General features: G+C 21.4%; 2 protein-coding genes across 5 annotated transcripts in view; one reads left to right on the top strand and one right to left on the bottom strand.

Annotated features, from left to right (window-relative positions):
- The window catches only part of LOC122499935 (protein farnesyltransferase/geranylgeranyltransferase type-1 subunit alpha), a 76,561-nt gene that overhangs the window by 2,758 nt on the left and 51,563 nt on the right, over positions 1-22,240 (top strand). For 3 of the 4 annotated variants that reach the window (XM_043608535.1, XM_043608536.1, XM_043608539.1), the window contains exons 3-5: positions 6,778-6,978; positions 7,141-7,324; positions 7,448-7,556. In XM_043608535.1, the coding sequence (XP_043464470.1) occupies positions 6,778-6,978; positions 7,141-7,324; positions 7,448-7,555 (493 nt within the window). In that variant the 3' untranslated portion in view covers position 7,556. Of the gene's footprint in view, positions 1-6,777; positions 6,979-7,140; positions 7,325-7,447; positions 7,557-17,579; positions 17,737-22,240 lie in introns of those variants that run through there. The other variant, XM_043608538.1, reaches the window with a different exon arrangement.
- Positions 17,599-22,240, bottom strand: part of LOC122499936 (Kv channel-interacting protein 1-like) — a 464,957-nt gene continuing 460,315 nt past the window's right edge. The window contains exon 9 of the mRNA XM_043608540.1: positions 17,599-17,735. Coding sequence (XP_043464475.1) covers positions 17,625-17,735 — 111 coding nt within the window. The 3' untranslated portion in view covers positions 17,599-17,624. The remainder of the gene's footprint in view (positions 17,736-22,240) is intronic.

The raw sequence follows: 22,240 nt of genomic DNA, 5'->3' as shown, positions 1-22,240 counted from the left end.
TTACCAATGATTCGAGACAATTTAATAAGTAAAGTATTTTCCAAAAGCACAAAAATAATGAAGCTAAATCCCATAAAAGAGAAGAAAAAATGTTGAATTTTAAGAAATTTGGATTTTTGAATTTTTTCGAATTTTTGATAATTTTAGATTTTTTACCAAAGAGTCGAGACTATTGAATAAGTAAAGTATTTTCCAAAAGCACAAAAATAATGAAGCTAAATCCCATAAAAGAAAGGAAAAAATGTTGAATTTTGAGAAATTCGGATTTTTGAATTTTTTCGAATTTTTGATAATTTTAGATTTTTTACCAAAGAGTCGAGACTATTAAATAAGTAAAGTATTTTCCAAAAGCACAAAAATAATGAAGCTAAATCCCATAAAAGAAAGGAAAAAATGTTGAATTTTAAGAAAAACGGATTTTTGAATTTTTGATAATTTTCGATAATTTAGATTTTTTACCAAAGAGTCGAGACAATTTAATAAGTAAAGTATTTTCCAAAAGCACAAAAATAATGAAGCTAAATCCCATAAAAGAGAAGAAAAAATGTTGAATTTTAAGAAATTTGGATTTTTGAATTTTTTCGAATTTTTGATAATTTTAGATTTTTTACCAAAGAGTCGAGACTATTGAATAAGTAAAGTATTTTCCAAAAGCACAAAAATAATGAAGCTAAATCCCATAAAAGAGAGGAAAAAATGTTGAATTTTAAGAAAAACGGATTTTTGAATTTTTTCGAATTTTTGATAATTTTAGATTTTTTACCAATGATTCGAGACAATTTAATAAGTAAAGTATTTTCCAAAAGCACAAAAATAATGAAGCTAAATCCCATAAAAGAGAAGAAAAAATGTTGAATTTTAAGAAATTTGGATTTTTGAATTTTTTCGAATTTTTGATAATTTTAGATTTTTTACCAATGATTCGAGACAATTTAATAAGTAAAGTATTTTCCAAAAGCACAAAAATAATGAAGCTAAATCCCATAAAAGAAAGGAAAAAATGTTGAATTTTGAGAAATTCGGATTTTTGAATTTTTTCGAATTTTTGATAATTTTAGATTTTTTACCAAAGAGTCGAGACTATTAAATAAGTAAAGTATTTTCCAAAAGCACAAAAATAATGAAGCTAAATCCCATAAAAGAAAGGAAAAAATGTTGAATTTTAAGAAAAACGGATTTTTGAATTTTTGATAATTTTCGATAATTTAGATTTTTTACCAAAGAGTCGAGACAATTTAATAAGTAAAGTATTTTCCAAAAGCACAAAAATAATGAAGCTAAATCCCATAAAAGAGAAGAAAAAATGTTGAATTTTAAGAAATTTGGATTTTTGAATTTTTTCGAATTTTTGATAATTTTAGATTTTTTACCAAAGAGTCGAGACTATTAAATAAGTAAAGTATTTTCCAAAAGCACAAAAATAATGAAGCTAAATCCCATAAAAGAGAAGAAAAAATGTTGAATTTTAAGAAATTCGGATTTTTGAATTTTTGATAATTTTCGATAATTTTAGATTTTCTACCAAAGAGTCGAGACAATTTAATAAGTAAAGTATTTTCCAAAAGCACAAAAATAATGAAGCTAAATCCCATAAAAGAGAAGAAAAAATGTTGAATTTTAAGAAATTTGGATTTTTGAATTTTTTCGAATTTTTGATAATTTTAGATTTTTTACCAAAGAGTCGAGACTATTAAATAAGTAAAGTATTTTCCAAAAGCACAAAAATAATGAAGCTAAATCCCATAAAAGAGAAGAAAAAATGTTGAATTTTAAGAAATTTGGATTTTTGAATTTTTTCGAATTTTTGATAATTTTAGATTTTTTACCAAAGAGTCGAGACTATTAAATAAGTAAAGTATTTTCCAAAAGCACAAAAATAATGAAGCTAAATCCCATAAAAGAGAAGAAAAAATGTTGAATTTTAAGAAATTTGGATTTTTGAATTTTTTCGAATTTTTGATAATTTTAGATTTTTTACCAAAGAGTCGAGACTATTAAATAAGTAAAGTATTTTCCAAAAGCACAAAAATAATGAAGCTAAATCCCATAAAAGAAAGGAAAAAATGTTGAATTTTGAGAAATTCGGATTTTTGAATTTTTGATAATTTTCGATAATTTTAGATTTTTTACCAAAGAGTCGAGACAATTTAATAAGTAAAGTATTTTCCAAAAGCACAAAAATAATTAAGCTGAATCCCATAAAAGAGAAGAAAAAAAGTTTGATTTTTAGAAATTTGGATTTTTGAATTTTTTCGAATTTTTGATAATTTTAGATTTTTTACCAAAGATTCGAGACTATTAAATAAGTAAAGTATTTTCCAAAAGCACAAAAATAATGAAGCTAAATCCCATAAAAGAGAGGAAAAAATGTTGAATTTTAAGAAAAACGGATTTTTGAATTTTTTCGAAATTTTGATAATTTTAGATTTTTTACCAATGATTCGAGACAATTTAATAAGTAAAGTATTTTCTAAAAGCACAAAAAAATTAAGCTAAATCCCATAAAAGAGAAGAAAAAATGTTGAATTTTAAGAAAATCGGATTTTTGAATTTTTGATAATTTTAGATTTTTTACCAAAGAGTCGAGACTATTAAATAAGTAAAGTATTTTCCAAAAGCACAAAAATAATGAAGCTAAATCCCATAAAACAGAAGAAAAAATGTTGAATTTTAAGAAATTTGGATTTTTGATTTTTTCGAATTTTTTATAATTTTAGATTTTTTACCAAAGAGTCGAAACTATTAAATAAGTAAAGTATTTTCCAAAAGCACAAAAATAATGAAGCTAAATCCCATAAAAGAGAAGAAAAAATGTTGAATTTTAAGAAATTTGGATTTTTGAATTTTTTCGAATTTTTGATAATTTTAGATTTTTTACCAAAGAGTCGAGACTATTAAATAAGTAAAGTATTTTCCAAAAGCACAAAAATAATGAAGCTAAATCGCATAAAAGAAAGGAAAAAATGTTTAATTTTAAGAAATTTGGATTTTTGAATTTTTTCGAATTTTTGATAATTTTAGATTTTTTACCAAAGAGTCGAGACTATTAAATAAGTAAAGTATTTTCCAAAAGCACAAAAATAATGAAGCTAAATCCCATAAAAGAAAGGAAAAAATGTTGAATTTTGAGAAATTCGGATTTTTGAATTTTTGATAATTTTCGATAATTTTAGATTTTTTACCAAAGAGTCGAGACAATTTAATAAGTAAAGTATTTTCCAAAAGCACAAAAATAATTAAGCTAAATCCCATAAAAGAGAAGAAAAAATGTTGAATTTTAAGAAATTTGGATTCTTGAATTTTTTCGAATTTTTGATAATTTTAGATTTTTTACCAAAGAGTCGAGACTATTAAATAAGTAAAGTATTTTCCAAAAGCACAAAAATAATGAAGCTAAATCCCATAAAAGAGAGGAAAAAATGGTGAATTTTAAGAAAATCGGATTTTTGAATTTTTTCAAATTTTTGATAATTTTAGATTTTTTACCAATGATTCGAGACAATTTAACAAGTAAAGTATTTTTTAAAAGCACAAAAATAATGAAGCTAAATCCCATAAAAGAGAAGAAAAAATGTTGAATTTTAAGAAAATCGGATTTTTGAATTTTTTCGAATTTTTGATAATTTTAGATTTTTTACCAAAGAGTCGAGACTATTAAATAAGTAAAGTATTTTCCAAAAGCACAAAAATAATGAAGCTAAATCCCATAAAAGAGAAGAAAAAATGTTGAATTTTGAGATATTTGGATTTTTGAATTTTTTCGAATTTTTGATAATTTTAGATTTTTTACCAAAGATTCGAGACAATTTAATAAGTAAAGTATTTTCCAAAAGCACAAAAACAATGAAGCTAAATCCCATAAAAGAGAAGAAAAAATGTTGAATTTTAAGAAATTTGGATTTTTGAATTTTTTCGAATTTTTGATAATTTTAGATTTTTTACCAAAGAGTCGACACTATTAAATAAGTAAAGTATTTTCCAAAAGCACAAAAATAATGAAGCTAAATCCCATAAAAGAGAAGAAAAAATGTTGAATTTTAAGAAATTCGGATTTTTGAATTTTTGATAATTTTCGATAATTTTAGATTTTTTACCAAAGAGTCGAGACAATTTAATAAGTAAAGTATTTTCCAAAAGCACAAAAACAATAAAGCTAAATCCCATAAAAGAGAAGAAAAAATGTTGAATTTTAAGAAATTTGGATTTTTGAATTTTTTCGAATTTTTGATAATTTTAGATTTTTTACCAAAGAGTCGAGACTATTAAATAAGTAAAGTATTTTCCAAAAGCACAAAAATAATGAAGCTAAATCCCATAAAAGAGAGGAAAAAATGTTGAATTTTAAGAAAAACGGATTTTTGAATTTTTTCGAATTTTTGATAATTTTAGATTTTTTACCAATGATTCGAGACAATTTAATAAGTAAAGTATTTTCCAAAAGCACAAAAATAATGAAGCTAAATCCCATAAAAGAGAAGAAAAAATGTTGAATTTTAAGAAAATCGGATTTTTGAATTTTTTCGAATTTTTGATAATTTTAGATTTTTTACTAATGATTCGAGACAATTTAATAAGTAAAGTATTTTCCAAAAGCACAAAAAAAAATGAAGCTAAATCCCATAAAAGAGAAGAAAAAATGTTGAATTTTAAGAAAATCGGATTTTTGAATTTTTTTGAATTTTTGATAATTTTAGATTTTTTACCAAAGAGTCGAGACAATTTAATAAGTAAAGTATTTTCTAAAAGCACAAAAATAATGAAGCTAAATCCCATAAAAGAGAAGAAAAAATGTTGAATTTTAAGAAATTTGAATTTTTGAATTTTTTCGAATTTTTGATAATTTTAGATTTTTTACCAAAGAGTCGAGACTATTAAATAAGTAAGGTTTTTTCCAAAAGCACAAAAATAATGAAGCTAAATCCCATAAAAGAGAGGAAAAAATGTTGAATTTTAAGAAAAACGGATTTTTGAGTTTTTTCGAATTTTTAATAATTTTAGATTTTTTACCAATGATTCGAGACAATTTAATAAGTAAAGAATTTTCCAAAAGCACAAAAATAATGAAGCTAAATCCCATAAAAGAGAAGAAAAAATGTTGAATTTTAAGAAAATCGGATTTTTGAATTTTTTCGAATTTTTGATAATTTTAGATTTTTTACCAATGATTCGAGACAATTTAATAAGTAAAGTATTTTCCAAAAGCACAAAAAAAATTAAGCTAAATCCCATAAAAGAGAAGAAAAAATGTTGAATTTTAAGAAAATCGGATTTCCAATTATCTTCACAAATAGTATAATTTTTAACCAGAATTTAATTATTTAAAAACATTTTTATAAAATTCATCCCGAAAATTCAATTATATTAATAAATAATAAAACTCATTGCAAAATTTTAATTATTTTAAAAAATTTTCAATTCTTTGGAAATTATTTAATTCTTATAAAGAATTGTATCAAAATTCTTAAGAATAATTGAATTTTTTCAAAGAATTTCATTAAAATTTTAATAATTGTTATTGAATCTCATCGACAATTTTTTTTAATTGTATTAAAATTAATGGAATTTCTACGAAAAAGTTTTATTAAAACTTTTGAAAATATTTGAATTTCTGTAAAAATTTTTATACTTATGAAAATAATTGAATACTTGCCAAGAATTTTATTAAGATTTTTTAAAATAATTGAATTTCTTCAAAGATTTTTATTATTTAATAAACATATTTAAATTCTTTAAAAAAAAATTATTAAAATTTCTGAAAGTAATTGGAAGATTTGCAAAGAATTTTATTTTTCATTTAGGTATGACAAGAATTTTATTAAAATTTTTAAAAATAATTGAATTTCTCCGAATTTTTTTACAGGAATTTAATTATTTTTGAAAATCTTAATAAAATTCTTCCCAAGAATTCAATTATTTTTTAAAAATTTTAATCAAATTCCTGGAAAAATGTAATTATTCTTAAAAATTTTATTAAAATTGTCAAAAGAATTCAATTATTTCAAAATTTATCGATAAAATTCTTTATGAGAATTAAATTTTAAGGAACATTAAATTATACCTCCAATAAATTATTTACTTTTGAATTTAAATAATTGAATTCTCGTAGGATTTTCTAATAAAAATTAATTTAAAAGTGAGTGTCAGTTAAAGTTTTAGATAATAATTGAATATTAAAAGCATTATAGCAGGAATTTTGATCAATAATTGATAGAATTAATTTTTTTTGAAAAAGTTCAATACAATTTTAATCGAATTCCTTGAAAAAAATTATGCTTAACAATTTTATTAAAATTTTTCGAAAGAATTCAATTGTTTTGATAAAAAACAGAATTCTCCCAGAAATTCAGTTATTTTTAGGAATTTTAATAAATTTTTTTTGCAAAATTCAATTATTTTCATAAAAAATAATAAACTTATTAGCAGAATTCAATTATTCAAAAAATTGTTTTAGAAAGTCGTCAAGAATTCAATTATTTTTAAAAATTTGAATAAAATTCTAATCAAAATTTCAATTACTTTCAAAAGTAATAAAATTCTTCACAGAAATTCAGTTACCTTCAAAAATTTTTTTAAATTCTCGTTAAAATTTTAATTACCTTTATAAATAATAAAATTTTTCTCCGAAATTCAATTATTTACAAAAATTTTAAGATTTTTAATTTAATTTCGTCGGCCTAAACTTAAGTAACTTTAGTAACTGTTTTAATTAATTTTTGTGAATATAATTTATAATTATTTAAACACTTGCTTTAAATTTTATTCTCTTTTTTGTTAAAGTTTATATGATAAGGAAATAGAGTACGTCGAAGAGTTACTATTAGAAGATGTGCGAAATAATTCAGCCTGGAATCAGCGTTATTTCGTATTAGATAATACAACAAAATTTGAGCCAGAGATTATTGATCGTGAAATTGATTTTGCCATAAGTAAAATTCATATTGTTAAAGGAAATGAGAGCCCTTGGAGTTATTTGAAAGGGTAAGTTATTTATTAATTATTAATTAAATTAATAATTGATCTTTCTTTATTTTCATTATTAAGTTGTATTTTTCCAAAGAAACATTTTTTATTTTTTTGAATTTATGAAATACTGGTAAATATTTCAAGAAATAAATACTAAATTCTTTCATTTAATTTCAGAATTTTAATGAATGATCCCAAGGGTTTAGGCTATAATGAAAAAGTAATGAAGTTATGTCAACAATTGTACTCCGAAGGTTGTAGAGTAAATCATTTACTCGCTTGTATAATTGACATTTGTCAGGAAAGGCATAAAGAAAACGATCCACCAGATTCACTATTTAACGTCGATAATGCTCTTAAGGTATAATTAATTTATTAATTATAATTAACTAATTCATAGTTTTTTTTCGTTAAATGAAAAAGAAAATAATTCTAAACAGAAATATTTATATTTTTTCGAAAATAAAATTTTATTTATTTTCAGCTTTGCATAGATTTAGCGGACAAATATGATGTTATAAGAAAGAAATATTGGGAATTTATAAGTGACCAACTAAAGGAAAGTTTCAATGAGTGTTCAACTACAGTGTAAAGTAAGTCTTTTTTTTATTATTTTTTTTGTATGTTACCCTGAAAAATCGAATCAAGTGATTAAAATTCTTTTTATACAAACAAAAAGTTTTTTATACGAAAATATTTCAATATATTCTTACGCCTATTATAAGTTCAGTAGTGATAGTAAAAATGAACAAAAGAAAAATATGTGTTATACTGTAAAAAAAAATGAAAAGTGGGTGAATTGAATATAATTTATACAGAAGGAAAAAAATAATCTGTACAGATTAAATTTAGCTTGCGATTCCATTTTGATTGTACAGCAAAAAGATGTCTATCGTATAAAATGTGATTGCAATATACGTGATGTATGAAAAATTGTTATTGATGGCCTTCTTCATTTAATAAGATTCTGAATCTTTTCGAAACTTTTTTTTTTGAATAATTTAAATTTTTCTTCTGTTCGAAAATTTTCTTTTTTTTTGTTGACGATTTTAAATAGCAAACTTAAGAACTCAATGCTACGAAAAAAATATCGATAATTTATAAAAAACAAAATTGAAAAAAATGGTCTTTTCTCAAAATAAAGTAGTCAGAGGAACATTAATTATCTGTTTATTTATAAATTGTTACATAATCGCACGTATGATACCAAGTAAAGAAATCTGTTAATAATTTTTTTTTTAATTGCGATGCTATTACAGATTTTTGTAAATTAAAAAAAGAAATGATTTTAAAGAATGCCACTGCGCAGTGGCACTTTTGAATTTCAAGTGAAATTATTTTCAATAGCTTCTGGAATTTCTAAAATTATGGAAATTATAATTATGAGATTATGTTGATATGATATTTTCACAAGGATGTCTCCTTGAGGCATTCTCAATTAGGCGTTTAAAGCACAAAAGCGATTTTCGTTGCGGTAGACAAGCGACGGCAGTGACTGCATTAATTAGTCACACACAAAAAAAATATAAATTAAAAAAACGCATTTATAAATCACAGTAGATTTGCTATTTTTTTTCTCTTCAAAATAATTTAAATACATATTTAATTTTATTATTTTCTATTCACTTAAAAATTATTTTTTTTTACTATCTCCAATTTTCCTCTCTCTGACAATATTTGTGGCCTCTTTGAATTTATAAGCTTTGCTTATTTGTTTGGCAGGTTTTTTTTTACGAATTTATCAATTTTAATATTTAATTTATTATTATTGAATAAACTTTTACTTTTAATTTATTATTTTTTTAGTGAATTTCTTTAAAATGTTTCCAATTGTGTAAAATATTTCCATGAAGAAGAATATTATTAATATGGAATTAAGAAGTTATGTTCTTGTTCTATATTCGTAAATATGAAATAATATCCATAATTCCAAATTAATAATAAAATAGGAAATTGATTAGGAAATTGATTTAAACAAATTATTTCTTTTTTTTAGAAATAGTTAGTTTCGTATAATCGAAAATCTGAAATTTTTACTTTCATTTAGTAATTTTTTTATTCATTACAATTAAAAAGTGAATCTTTAAAAACATCCAAGTGCTAGTTATTCTAATCAAATCAAATTCAATCTTGAGATTCTTTTTCTTATTTTTCTTTTGTCCCGTGCCATTTTTGAAGCCATTGACAATTTTTTTGTTTAAGGGATAAACATTTTTGTTATTTTTTACACATTTTTGGCACTTGAAGGACAGAATAAATTTAATATGAAAAATTAATTTACTTTAATTTAATTTAATTTGAAAAACTTTTTCAAATTTTTTTTTTACTTTTAAATTTAAAAGTATAATTAAGAAATTTTCATTTTTGGAATTGTGGAAAAATTAAAAATTCAACTGAAATTCTTTTGTATATTTTGAAAAATTGTCTATCCCTTTGATTGGTAGCAATATTTTGGTTTGCAGAATCTGATTTTTTTCGGTACAAATCAAAAATTTCTTTTCTATAATTTTTGCTTCCTCGCGAGGAATCTTTGTATTTTTATCTATTATAATTTTAATACAGGCTTCTTTTTATTTATATTTTTATATTGTAATCTATCACTATAACAGTTACTGTAATTTTACAGAAATTACAGCAAACACCTGCATTATAATTATTATAACAAACAAATTTATGATTTGTATTTATATACATTTATAATTTTCTCTCTCTTTTTTTTTGCGTAAATTATTATTTATCGGTCTTTTAAATACTATCTGTTTAATATTGATATAATGACAGTTTTGACAATATGATAGTATTTTATATATTATTCTCTCTTTTTTTCTCTCTCTCGCTCGGGCGATTTTTTTTTTGTTTTTCGAATATCGTTCAATAATATACTTTTTTTTACGTATACAGCCACTACGACGGCCTCAGAACTTTGGGATTTCACAAAATGCCTCTAAAAGACACTCTTAATTATTGTATATTGGTGAGGAGGATTTTTGTACGGTATTTAAAGTAGTTTGGGAAATAATTGTTATACAATAAAAATAGATTCGATCTGCTTATGTTTTAATTTTTTTTATAAAGAAAGTAATTCGATTTCAATTTGTTTTTTTTTTGAAGAAAATACAGAGAATTTCTTTCTCTCTCTCTCTTATTTTATTTCTTTTTGTTACTTAATTCGGTAATCGAGTTGAGGCCAAAATTGGATACGTTCAAGTATGAAATTTGATTGTAAGAAAAATAAGCGGTTATATTGACGAAAAGGAAAGAAAAAAAATATTTACAGATTTTCTTTTTTTGCAAATTTTTATTAGTTTTTTTTCAGCATTTTATTTATCCGATTAAAAGACTATTTTGAAATTTAGAAAAATAAATCAGTATTTTTTTGTATTGAAATTTATCTAAAATGGTAAAGAATAATTTAGAAACAGAAATAAAATAGAAAAATTCAAATTATAATGAAAAAAATATGGAAAATTTAATTTAGAATGAAAATAGAATTTGAAAATTTAATTTATAGTGGAAATATAATTGAAAAATTCAATTTGTGGTTTGTAGTAAAAATTAAAATTGAAAAATGTGATTTACAGTAAAAATAAAGTAGAAAAGTTCAATTTTCAGTAAAAATAAAATTCGAAGATTTTGCAGTAAAAATAAAATTCGAAAATTTGTAGTTTGTAGTAAAAATTAAAATTGAAAAATGTAATTGACAGTAAAAATAAAATAGAAAAGTTCAATTTTCAGTAAAAATAAAATTCGAAGATTTAATTTGCAGTAAAAATAAAATTCGAAAATTTGTAGTTTGTAGTAAAAATTAAAATAGAAAAATGAAATTTACAGTAAAATTAAATTCGAATATTTGATTTGTAGTAAAACTAAAATTGAAAAGTTCAATTTTGCGGTAAAAATAAAATTCGAAAATTTAATTTCTAGTAAAAATAAAGTTAGAAAATTTATTTTGTAGTAAAAATAAAATTGAAAAATTTAATTTAATAGTAAAATTGAAAAATTTAATTTTGCATCAGAAAAAATAAACTTTGAAAATTTAATTAACAAAATAAAAATAGAATTGAAAAAATGAAATTATAATTTAAACAGTGGATTTTCATATCGTATTGACTATATTCTAACATTTAACAATCAACATTCAAACACACCCGTTCAATGGAAACACGGAAACGATTTTTCCCGGATGATGTTTAAAAATTTATTTTCCCCTCTTTCATTTTTTTTTTTGTAATTTTAACGGATAAATAACACTTTTCATTGTTTCGAAATATATATATGTGTGGCGGTAATTAAAAGTACAAACAGCTTTGCCGGTAAATTCCGTTTCCATTATGGCCTCGACGAGTTTGTTAAAGGTAATATCAGGGATTTTATACATATACAATAATACATCGTCGACTTACATTGAAAATATATCGCCATATGGATATTATCATATATTTAATTATTTTTAAAATTCTTTACAATTAACGTCATATAATCGATTTGCGCTTTTTCTCTCTCATATTAAACTCGTGATAACCAAACGGCTTCTGAGTATTATTATTTGTTTTTTTTGCTAATAATTTTCGATTCAGAATAGTGTTTAACTTTTTATTTTTTTTATTTTTATGAATAAATAATAATTTAATTAATTAAGGAGATGGATATATTTTTTTTTAATCGAGAGTCGAGGACTCTGATCTCAAATGCCGTGAGGTATTTATTTGTTATTGTTAAACTATTTTATTTTGTTTTTTTTGTTGTAAATTCTATAATTTTGTTTACACATATACATAGTCTATGTTTGGACCATCTGTCAGCCATTAAAAGCACAGCCCGACCAAAAGTTTTTTTATTATTATTATTAAGTTTGCAATTTTTCCTTAAAGTTGATTTCTTTCCTGCGATTTTTCAAAGGTGAGACGATTTAGTTCAGTGAAATATTTTCATTCAGAGAAGTAAAAGATTTATTTATTTATTATTTTTCTTATTTCCTTTTTTTTATTTATTTACTACTTTACATAATTTAGTAAATAATATTTAATAAATACTGTAAAATAATAAACAAATAAATAGTAATTTAAAATTTTTAAATTCAAATTCAAAGAAATTTTTATTTTTTGAGAATTTTTTTTCGATAAAGTTTTATAATTTCAAATTTTTTATTGAAATTTAATTATTCGTTGCTAATAATATTTTGAATAATTTGATAAAATAAAGTAAAAAATTAGAAAAATGAATTAAAAAATCAATGATAAATTAAATTAATTGATAAAATTAATATAATAAAATAGAAAATTAAAAAATAGAGAAATAAAGACAAAAATTAAAAAGGCGAAAAATAAATTAAAAAATCCGTATTAAATAAAATTAATTGATAAAAAATACAACTACTTACTAATAGATTAATTAAATAAAGTAGAAATTAAAAAAAAATGTAATAATTAATAATAAAAATTTTCCCTGTGAAATTTAAATAATAATTTCTCGTGAAAATATTTTCACTGAATTATATCGTTTGACATTTCTTTTGTATTTTTTTTAATACAGTTAGAAAATAGTATAGTTCCATTGGAGAAAAGATTTTTCTTTCTTTTTTTGTCAAGTTAAAGATAGATCGCATTAGCTACTATATGCGATTTTCAACAATAGTCTATATATATTTATAGTCATCAATAAGTATAGATGTAACAAAAAAAAAGAAGAAGTAGAAGAAGAAAAAAAAAATATGCGGATATTTCGCATACAAAGAGCAACTCAAAAAGTTTTGATTCAATTCTATATTTATTTATGTATATCGTCCGTGTGGCTCTTGTGAAAACAAGTTTTGAATTTGTCTCACCAAACTATACCTTTAAATATGCAAATTCAAAGTTTGTTGTAAAAAGAACTCTATGTTTAAAAACAGTTTAACTTGTAAATGAGAATTGAAAAAGTCTGATAAAATCTCTTTTTTCTTCAAAGTTTTTTTTTTTTTTTTTAAGAAAATAATCTTGAAATCTGCATTAAAAAAAAGAAAGAAAGCGACGAGTTTTCTTTCATTTCTTGTTTGTTGGTTCAAAAAATTAAATTGTATTTTTAATTATTTATTTTTTAATCGAATAATTATTCATTTAAATAATTATTTATTTGAACAATTATTTCTTTGAATAAATATTTTTTATTTGAATAATTATATTTTTGAATAAATAGTTTTTTGAATAATAATTATTTATTTGAATAATTATTTTTTTTAATACATATTTTTTTGAAAAATATTATCTATTTGAATAATTATTTATTTGCGCAATTATTAGTTGGAATAATTATTTACCTGAATAACTTTTTATTTAAATAATTATTTACTTGAATAATTATTTCCTTAAATTAAATAAGTATTTACCTGATTTATTATTTCTTTCAATAATAATAATAATTTATTTGAATAATTATTTTTTCGAATACTTATTAGAACAATTATTTATTTTAACAATTATTTACTTGAATAATTATTTACCTAAATAATTATTTATTCTAATAATTATTTATTTGAACAATTATTTTGTTAAATAATAATTATTTATTTGAATAAATATTTATTTGGACAATTATTTCCTTATGAATAATTTGTTTACCTGAATAATTGTTTATTCGAATTATTATTTATTTGAACAATTATTTTTTTGAATAATAATTATTTACTTGAACAATTATTTATTTGAACAATTATTTATTTGAATAATAATTCTTTATGAACAATTATTTATATGAATAATAATTCTTTATGAACAATTATTTATATGAATAATAATTCTTTATGAACAATTATTTATTTGAATAATTATTTATTTGTACAATTATTTTTTTGAATAATTTCTTACCTGAATAATTATTGTTTTTAATAATGGTCTATTTGAATAATTATTTATTTGAATAACTATTTATTTGAATAATTGTTTATTTGAATAATTATTCATTTAAATAAAATAACCATTGCAGAAAAGATTTTTCATAACGCGGTGCAAAAAAAGGCACTTTTTTGCACCTTGTTATGAAAAATATCGTTCGTAACTAGTGCTAGCAGTTGCCAATTTTTGAATGAGCACTTTTTTTGGAACAAACTGTAGGCGAAGCTTCGCTTCGCCTACAGTTTGTTCCAAAAAAAGTGCTCCTTTAAAATTTGACAACTGCTCGCACTCGTTACGAAATATACTATTTTTAGACTTTTTTTCAAACTCAATTGCATCGTAAGATTGAAACTAATTTTTTCTGTCTATGAATTTTTCTCCTTTAAATTTAAATACAGTATTTTGATACTATTATCATTGAATTTTTGTATTTATAAATCACGAAAGATAAGAAATTAAATATACTTTTCTCTTTTACTTGGACCAGGGCTGTTCTAAGAGATAGATAAAGTACATTAGAACAATTTATGTATAGAATAAAATTGTGTGGTACATTTTTTTTTGAAAAAGTTTTTCTACTGTAGACATTATTATAGCTGATGCTACAGGTACAATATACATGCATTGGGTGATAGATTTTTTTTTCGTTTTTTAAAGAGTAGAATTATCTAAATTTTTTTTTACCATTTTATCACTAAATTAGATTTTTTTCCAGAGGATTTCGAAAAATTTTTTTTATATATATTTATGTATATCTAAATAGTGCTTTTTGGGGCCTTTCCTCAATCTCTTTTTTTTTCTTATATAGAAATTCTCTTTTCCTATTAATTTTTTTTTCTCTTTATATTTAAATATTACGGAAAAACTTCAAAGACATGTGGTAGTGATCGATTTGATATGAGACAACATTCGATGTTTATCTCAATTTCTTTCTTATATTTAACTTATGTATTATTAACATTACTTGCGCTGCTAATAATCGAATTTTTCAACTTTTTCGTTTAATTTTTGAATTTAATTCTGAATTAAATTTAAATTAATTTTAAGTTTTGAAGTTTTGATCAAATTTCTTTTGAATTTATTGAATGAAATTAAATGAAATAATAAAAATATTGAAATAAAATAAACATAAACATTAAAGTTAATACTAAATGAATAAATAAATAAATAAATAAACATAAATTATAATAGAAATTAATAATAAAAATGATAATGGAAAAAAATAATAAAAAATTATTTAAAAAAATATTAAAATGAGACTTATTTTGTATATTTCGATAAATAAATAAATAAGAAAGTTAGTAAAAATTGCCAAATAGTAAAAATTTTTTTCTTTTGAGAAATTTTTTCTCTTGTTAGCAGCCTGAATTTTTAAGACTATGCTTAATGTGCCCTAATTGTCACAAAAATAAATATACTTTGCATCATGTTTTACTCACTAGATACAACAATCCAAAAATTCTTCGTCGGCTTTCGAAGCTACTTTACGAGAATTTAAAATAATTATATTTTCTACTCATTCGAATCGTGCACACATATTATACACTCTCACTTATGTCTGTGAATAACTATTTATATATTTATAATTTATATTTATATTTTTATTTATATATTTTTTTCTTTTCTTTTCATTGCCTATACAAACTGTATTATATATATTTATAACGTCAAGTCATATTTTTTTCTATGTATCTTAAAAATATATAGATGTTCTCGAATTAAAAAAAAATTCTTTCTAAATTGAATTTCAAAGGATAAATTTTTCAATATATTTTCTCTCCTCTTTGAATTTTAAATATTTTTTTAATTTGAATAACATTTTCTGAATTCCTTTCATTTTTTTTTCAAATGGAATTTTTCCAAGTTCACTTTCTTTTCAAATGGAATATTTTAGCGAATTAAAAAATAAATTTTCCATTTGAATTTTATTAAATATTTTAGAAAAGTATTTTATTGATTTTTTTTCCATTTAGAAAAATTAGTAGACGATTCAATATTTTTAATCGATAAAAAATAATTTTTTTTTAGTTTTGAAAAATAATTCAATTTTTAGTTTTGAAAAATAATTGAATTTTTCGTTTTTAAAAAATAATTCAATTTTTAGTTTTGAAAAATAATTCAATTTTTAGTTTTGATAAATAATTGAATTTTTAGTTTGAAAAAATAATTCAATTTTTAGTTTGGAAAAAAAAATTCTTAAAAAAATATTTTTATACATTTAATTTAGAAAATAATTTTTTTTCTCCTTGTGAATTTTAAATACTTTTTTTTTAAAACTTGAATAGAATTTTTTGAAATCCGTTCAATTTTGTTTTCAAATGAAATTTTTCGATATTTAGTATTTACAAAATAAAATTTTCCACTTGAATTTCATTTGAGTATTAGCAAAAGTATTTTTTTCTCGAAAAGTTGATTTTTTTTCGTTCTCAAAAATTAATAGACGATTCAATCTTTTATTTAATAAAAAATAATTCAAGTCTTTATTTATAGAAAATAATTTTGTTTTAAAATTATAGAAAAATAAAAAATGGAAAATGAATTTTTAAATTAAAGATAAAAATAAATAAAAATTAATAATTAAAAATTAATACTATTCATACGGGATTATTCATCTGAGCATCGAATTATAATTTATTTATATTTGAAAATATTTCTATTATATCGACACCATATTTGAAAATATTCTACAATAGATTTTTTTTTTTTGTAAAAAGTATTTGTCTAATTAGCCGCGTTGATTTGCAAAGTGGCTCATAAAGCCTGGTGTCATTTTTCTCTTTTTTTTTTTTGCTTTAAATATATACACACGTCATTATGAAATGAAAATGTGTATATTTTATATGAGTGATAATAAAATATTTGCAAAAAGCTGGCGCAATAAAAATGTTCAGTACTTGCTTTTTTACTTTACTAAATTATGCTATAAAATACGAACGGTTAATGATGCTCGGTTCATTTTTTTTCCTTCATTTTATTTTCTTTAACACAAAGCTATTTTTGGCACTGTGTAAACATGAAAACTTTTTTTTTTGTTTGTAAAATTAAATATTGTTATTGTTGGACGTATATCGTTTGGAAATTAAATTGTTTCTTTTCAATAAATTAAGTATTTATTAATTAAATCATTTATTGGAATTAAAATTATTAACTATTAAATGAATTATTGTTTATAAAAAAGGGATTGGAAACATTTTCATTTCACAATTTTCTATATGCAAGTTTGAGGTTTTTGTTAGAATACTAAAAATATTTAAAAGGAAATAAAAATTTCAATTTTTTGAATAATTCAAAAATCGAAATTATTGTAATATTTTTTCAAAAATAGAATTAATTTTTTTTATACTTGTCTACAAGCCTCAAAATTGTAAATTGCTTTTCGAGAGAAATAAAATGATTTCAAGGTGTTGTTTTTATTTTTTTTTACCTTGAACGAGATATTTTCTAACGATGTACTTTTTTTCACGAGAACAATGGCAGGTGTCGATAGTTGAGCTTCTTCTACAGACTTCTTTTTCTGTTTTCTTGTCAAATTACATTTTCTTTTTTTCTTTATTATTTCGTCTTCTTCTTCTTTTTCTTTCTTTTTCTTTCTTTTTCATTGAGAAACTGGAGCAGAGGTATGTGAAAAATTCACAAACTGTCTTGAAAACATCAAATGTCGAAGAGTTTTCTTCTTTTTCCTTTGTTAAACATCCGCAAAAAGTGAGAAAGTAAAAATTCGGATGCTGTATCAATTTCCGCTTGCAGGGACTTTGTTCAGGTCCAGGGCGTGTTAAGTGGTCGCATCGAGTGTCAGAAAGCCGTATCAAAGGCCGCTATGTTAGTGGAAATATCAGGATCTGCTCGACATGCCTCTAGAAATTCGGATAGCGTCACAACACCGTCCTTGTTCCCGTCCATTTTCTGTAATTTCGAATTTATTTCGTTAATAGCGTTAAAAGCGCAATAATAATGATTGTTTATTTATTTTTTATTTACATATAATTATTAGCAAAAAGGAATAAAAATTCTTTCTACTTTACGTTGCTCAAGTATACACAACGTTTATAATCAAAGTTTTCAGAAGAAAAATATTTTTTTAATCAAATTTCAATTTTCTTTTCAATTTTCAAATTTGAATTTTCAAATCTGAACTTTCTCAAAAAAAAAAATAATAATAATTGAATTAGAGAAAAATTTTAGATAAATTTCTAGAAAATAATTGAATTGAAATTTTGCAAATAATTTATAAAAATAATTGAAATCTTGCAAATAATTTATAAAAATAATTGAATTCTTGCAACGAATTGTATTAAATTTTTTTTTTTAAATAATTGAATTTCTGTGAAGAATTTTATTATTTTTGCAAATAATTAAATTTTTAAGGGACTTTGTCAAAAAAAAAAAAAAAAAAAAAAAAAAAAATAGTGAAAATAAAAAATTTAAAAATGGTAGAAAATAAAAAAATAGTACAAATAAAAAATGTCTGACAACTTTTCTGTTTGTCGATAACAAGAAATTTTGTCCGACTGTACATGTTTCTTACTACTTAGAATGATTTTTCTCTTATATTCATTGCGATGAAAATTCTGTCTGATGGAATCAATACTGTACTACTGAATTTTGTATTTTTTTTTCAAATATATATATCTATATTTTTTTCTATAGTTAAATTTGAAATTTTGTCTCTCCAACAAAACTAATTAAACTAAGCTGTTAACTAGTTTTTCAATATAGTGAAAATTAAATTTTCAACTGGACTTAACAAATTAGACTTTTGTTTGTTCACACTCCGACATAGAGTTACGATAATCAAAATTTTATTTTACGTAAAGATAAAATTTCAATTTACATATAAAAATAAAATTCTAATTTAGGATATAAAAATAAAATTTCAATTTACATAGAAATAAAATTTTAATTTATATAGATACTATTAAAATTTAGATTTACATAAGATGGAATTTTTATTTACATAACTTCATGTTTTATAATAAATTAAAGATGACCAAGTAATAAAATCATTATTTTATATTCTAAAAAAATTGTTACTGTAACTTCTTAAAAATTATTCTCATTTTCTATTATTATCTAAAATTTAAACAATAATTAATTTTCAAACCAATTTTTATTAGAAAATTCTACGAGAATTCAATTATTTAAATACGAAAGTAATTTATTTAATAAATAATAATTGAATGTTTTTTAAAATTTAATTCTTTTAAAGAATTTTATTAAAACATTTTTAAATATAATTGAATTCTTTTGACGAATTTTAAGAAAATTTTTTAAAATACTTGCATTTTTCAAGGAGTTTGATTAAAATTGTACTTAAAATAATTGAAATTCTGCGATGAGTTTGATTATTTCCAAAAATAATTGAATTAATGAAAAGAAACTTATAAAAAATTTATACATTTTTGAATTCCTGTGAAATTTTTATTATTTATGAAAATAATTAAACTTTGCTGACGCAATTGAAATTTTGACAAGAATTTTATTAAAATTTTTTAAAAATAATTAAATTTTGAAGAAGAATTTTTTTATTTATAAAGATAATAATTGGGATAATAATTAGGACTAAGATTTTCAAAAATAATTAAATTGCTGTGAAAAAGTCGCTAAAATTCAATTATTTTCATAAATATCAAAATTTTTACAGAAATTCAAATATTTTCAAAATGTTTTAATAAAACTTTTTCGTAGAAATTAAATTAATTTTAATACAATTTTTAAAAAATTCTCGATATGATTGAATAATAAATTTTAATGAAATTATTCGAAACAATCGAAAATAATTGAATTTCTGCAAAAATTTATAACTTCTTAAAAATTAAATTTTTTTAGTGTTTTTGACTAAAATTCTTCTATAAATCCATTATTTTCAATAATTAATTAAATACATATTGATAAATATAACTAATTTTAAATGATTTTGAATTATTAAAATTTTTTAAAAATCCAAGTTCATTAAAATTTCTAATTAAATTCATTTAACATTGGAATTTTATAAAATTTTAAATTGAATCTGTTTGAAGTTCATTTACTTATGAAAATTGTAAACGCAACTCTTTTGAAATTGAATTAATTTTGAAATATTTAAGTAAAATTATTCATTAAATAATTTATTAAATAATTTATGTAAATAATTTATGTAATTAAATTTAATTTTTCTATGATAATTAATTATCCTTATAGATAATTAATTATTAATAATTATTAGTATTTATTATAAAAAATGCAACATATGAATAAAAATGGAAAATTTAATTTTCTCTTTATTTGAAAAAAGAAGGAACATCTTGTCTTAGATTGCGGCTCTACGAGCAATAGAACACATTTTCTATATATGTATACACAAAATAAGCCAGATTAGCGCGGATCGTGCTACTTGGTTTTTAATTAAAGCTCGTACGAGTATCCATACAAATGTGCATTTTATACGGTTGATGAGCACGTTCAGATTTCAAGTTATCGCAAAGAGACAATTAATTAGCAGTGATTGATTTCGACAATAGTTTCACTTTTCATAACGAGAACGAATCGAATATTAATGTCCACTCCGAGAGTGTTTTTCCCCCCTTTTTTTCTGTTATAAATAGAACCAATATATTTTTCATACCAAGTAACAAGATTCATTGTTATTTATTTACTCTTTCAAAAAAAAAAAAAAAAAAAAAAAAAAAAAAAAACGGGCGTTTAAAAGTATTCGTCTCGTCGAAAAAAGTATAACAAAAAAATAGTATATACACAGAGAGAGTTTTAACACAAAAGAATTGAGAAAAAAAAATCATGTGCGGATATATTTTAAAAAATATTGCGCGCTAAAACAAAAGAATATCACGTTTCCATTTTGTGTACCTATCTATATATTGATTTTTATTTTGTATAAAATATCTTTGCATATGGGATTTCAAATTTCAAATGTGAATTGTGACGAATTTTCGTTCGACAGGAGAAGATGTTGCTTTTCTTTTTTATTTTGTTCTGTACATTTTTTGAGATATCGACCTCTCTTTGTTTTTGTGGAAAGAATTTTCCGCCAAGAGACATTTTTGTACTCTTCTTTTTTTATCAGGTTTGCAATTTGTTACATGAGAAGCTACCGCCAATAACTTTTGATCAACTGTTTTTCTCGACTTGTGCTTGCGGATAAAATTTGATATCATTTGTATGGTTTCTAACAATTTTCGATGACATTTTTTCAAGGATTTTTTTTGCTTTTTTTTTTAAAGAAAAGATGTTTCTGCTTTTTCTGCAAATAACAGGGCTCGAACTAGGTTCGGAAATCCCGTAGAAGTCCGTTTTTTGAAAAAAAGGTTCGTAAAGTTCGTAATTTGATTGAAAAAGGATGAAAATTTCGTCAATCGTACAATATAATTTGGATAATTTTAGATAAATTACAAATGATTGCAGAAATTTAATTATTTTTAAAAGTAATAAAATTCTTCGTAGAAATTCAATTATGTTCAAAAGATTTTTCAAATTCTCGTCAAAATTTCAATTATTTTTAGAAATAATTAAATTCTTCTCTGAAATTCAATTATTTTCAAAAATCTGAATAAACTGTTTGGAAAAATTTCAATTATTTTCAAAAAATTTTCTCAATTCAATGATTTTTAATATCTACTATTTGAAAAAAAATTTCCAAAAGAATTCAATTATTTAAAAAAATTGAGGGGCTGGATGATATAATGTGTTACGCGCCATGTTAAGTGAATGGCGCGTAACACATTATAGCATCCAACCCCTCAATTATTTGCAGAAATTCAATTATGTTCAAAAATTTTTAAAAATTCTCGTCAAAATTTCAATTATCTTTCGAAATAATTAAATTCTTCTTCGAAATTCAATTATTTTCAAGAATTTGAATAAAATTTTTGGCAAAATTTCAATTATTTTCAAAAATTTACCTCAATTCAATGATTTTTAATATATACTATTTGAATAAAATTTTCCAAAAGAATTCAATTATTTAAAAAATTTCTTCGCAGAAATTCAATTATGTTAAAAATATTTTTGAAATTCTCGTCAAAATTTCAATTATTTTCAAGAATTTTAATAAACTATTTGGCAAAATTTCAATTATTTTCAAAAAATTTTCTCAATGCAAGCATTTAATTATTTTCATAAATAATAAAATTTTTACAGGCATTCAATTATTTTCGTAAGTAATACGAAAATATTTAATGAATTCTTTTTAGGAATTCAATTATTTTCATGAATAATAGAACTTATAATAGAATTTCAATTTTTTAATCCAATTTTAGTCGAATTTCACGAAAAATTAATTAATTATATTAATATAATAATAGAATAGAATTCTATTCTGTTCTTCAAAATTTATTCCATAAATTGTTTTTTTTGTATTTAAATAATTGAATCTCGTAAAATTTTCTCATGAAAATTGATTTAAAAATAGATTTCAG

This window comes from Leptopilina heterotoma, unplaced genomic scaffold, assembly GCF_015476425.1.
Source record: "Leptopilina heterotoma isolate Lh14 unplaced genomic scaffold, ASM1547642v1 Lhet_18, whole genome shotgun sequence".
In the NCBI taxonomy this organism is placed as follows: domain Eukaryota; kingdom Metazoa; phylum Arthropoda; class Insecta; order Hymenoptera; family Figitidae; genus Leptopilina; species Leptopilina heterotoma.
The sequence above is the reverse complement of the archived record's forward strand: the minus strand, read 5'-3'. Positions and strand labels throughout refer to the sequence as shown.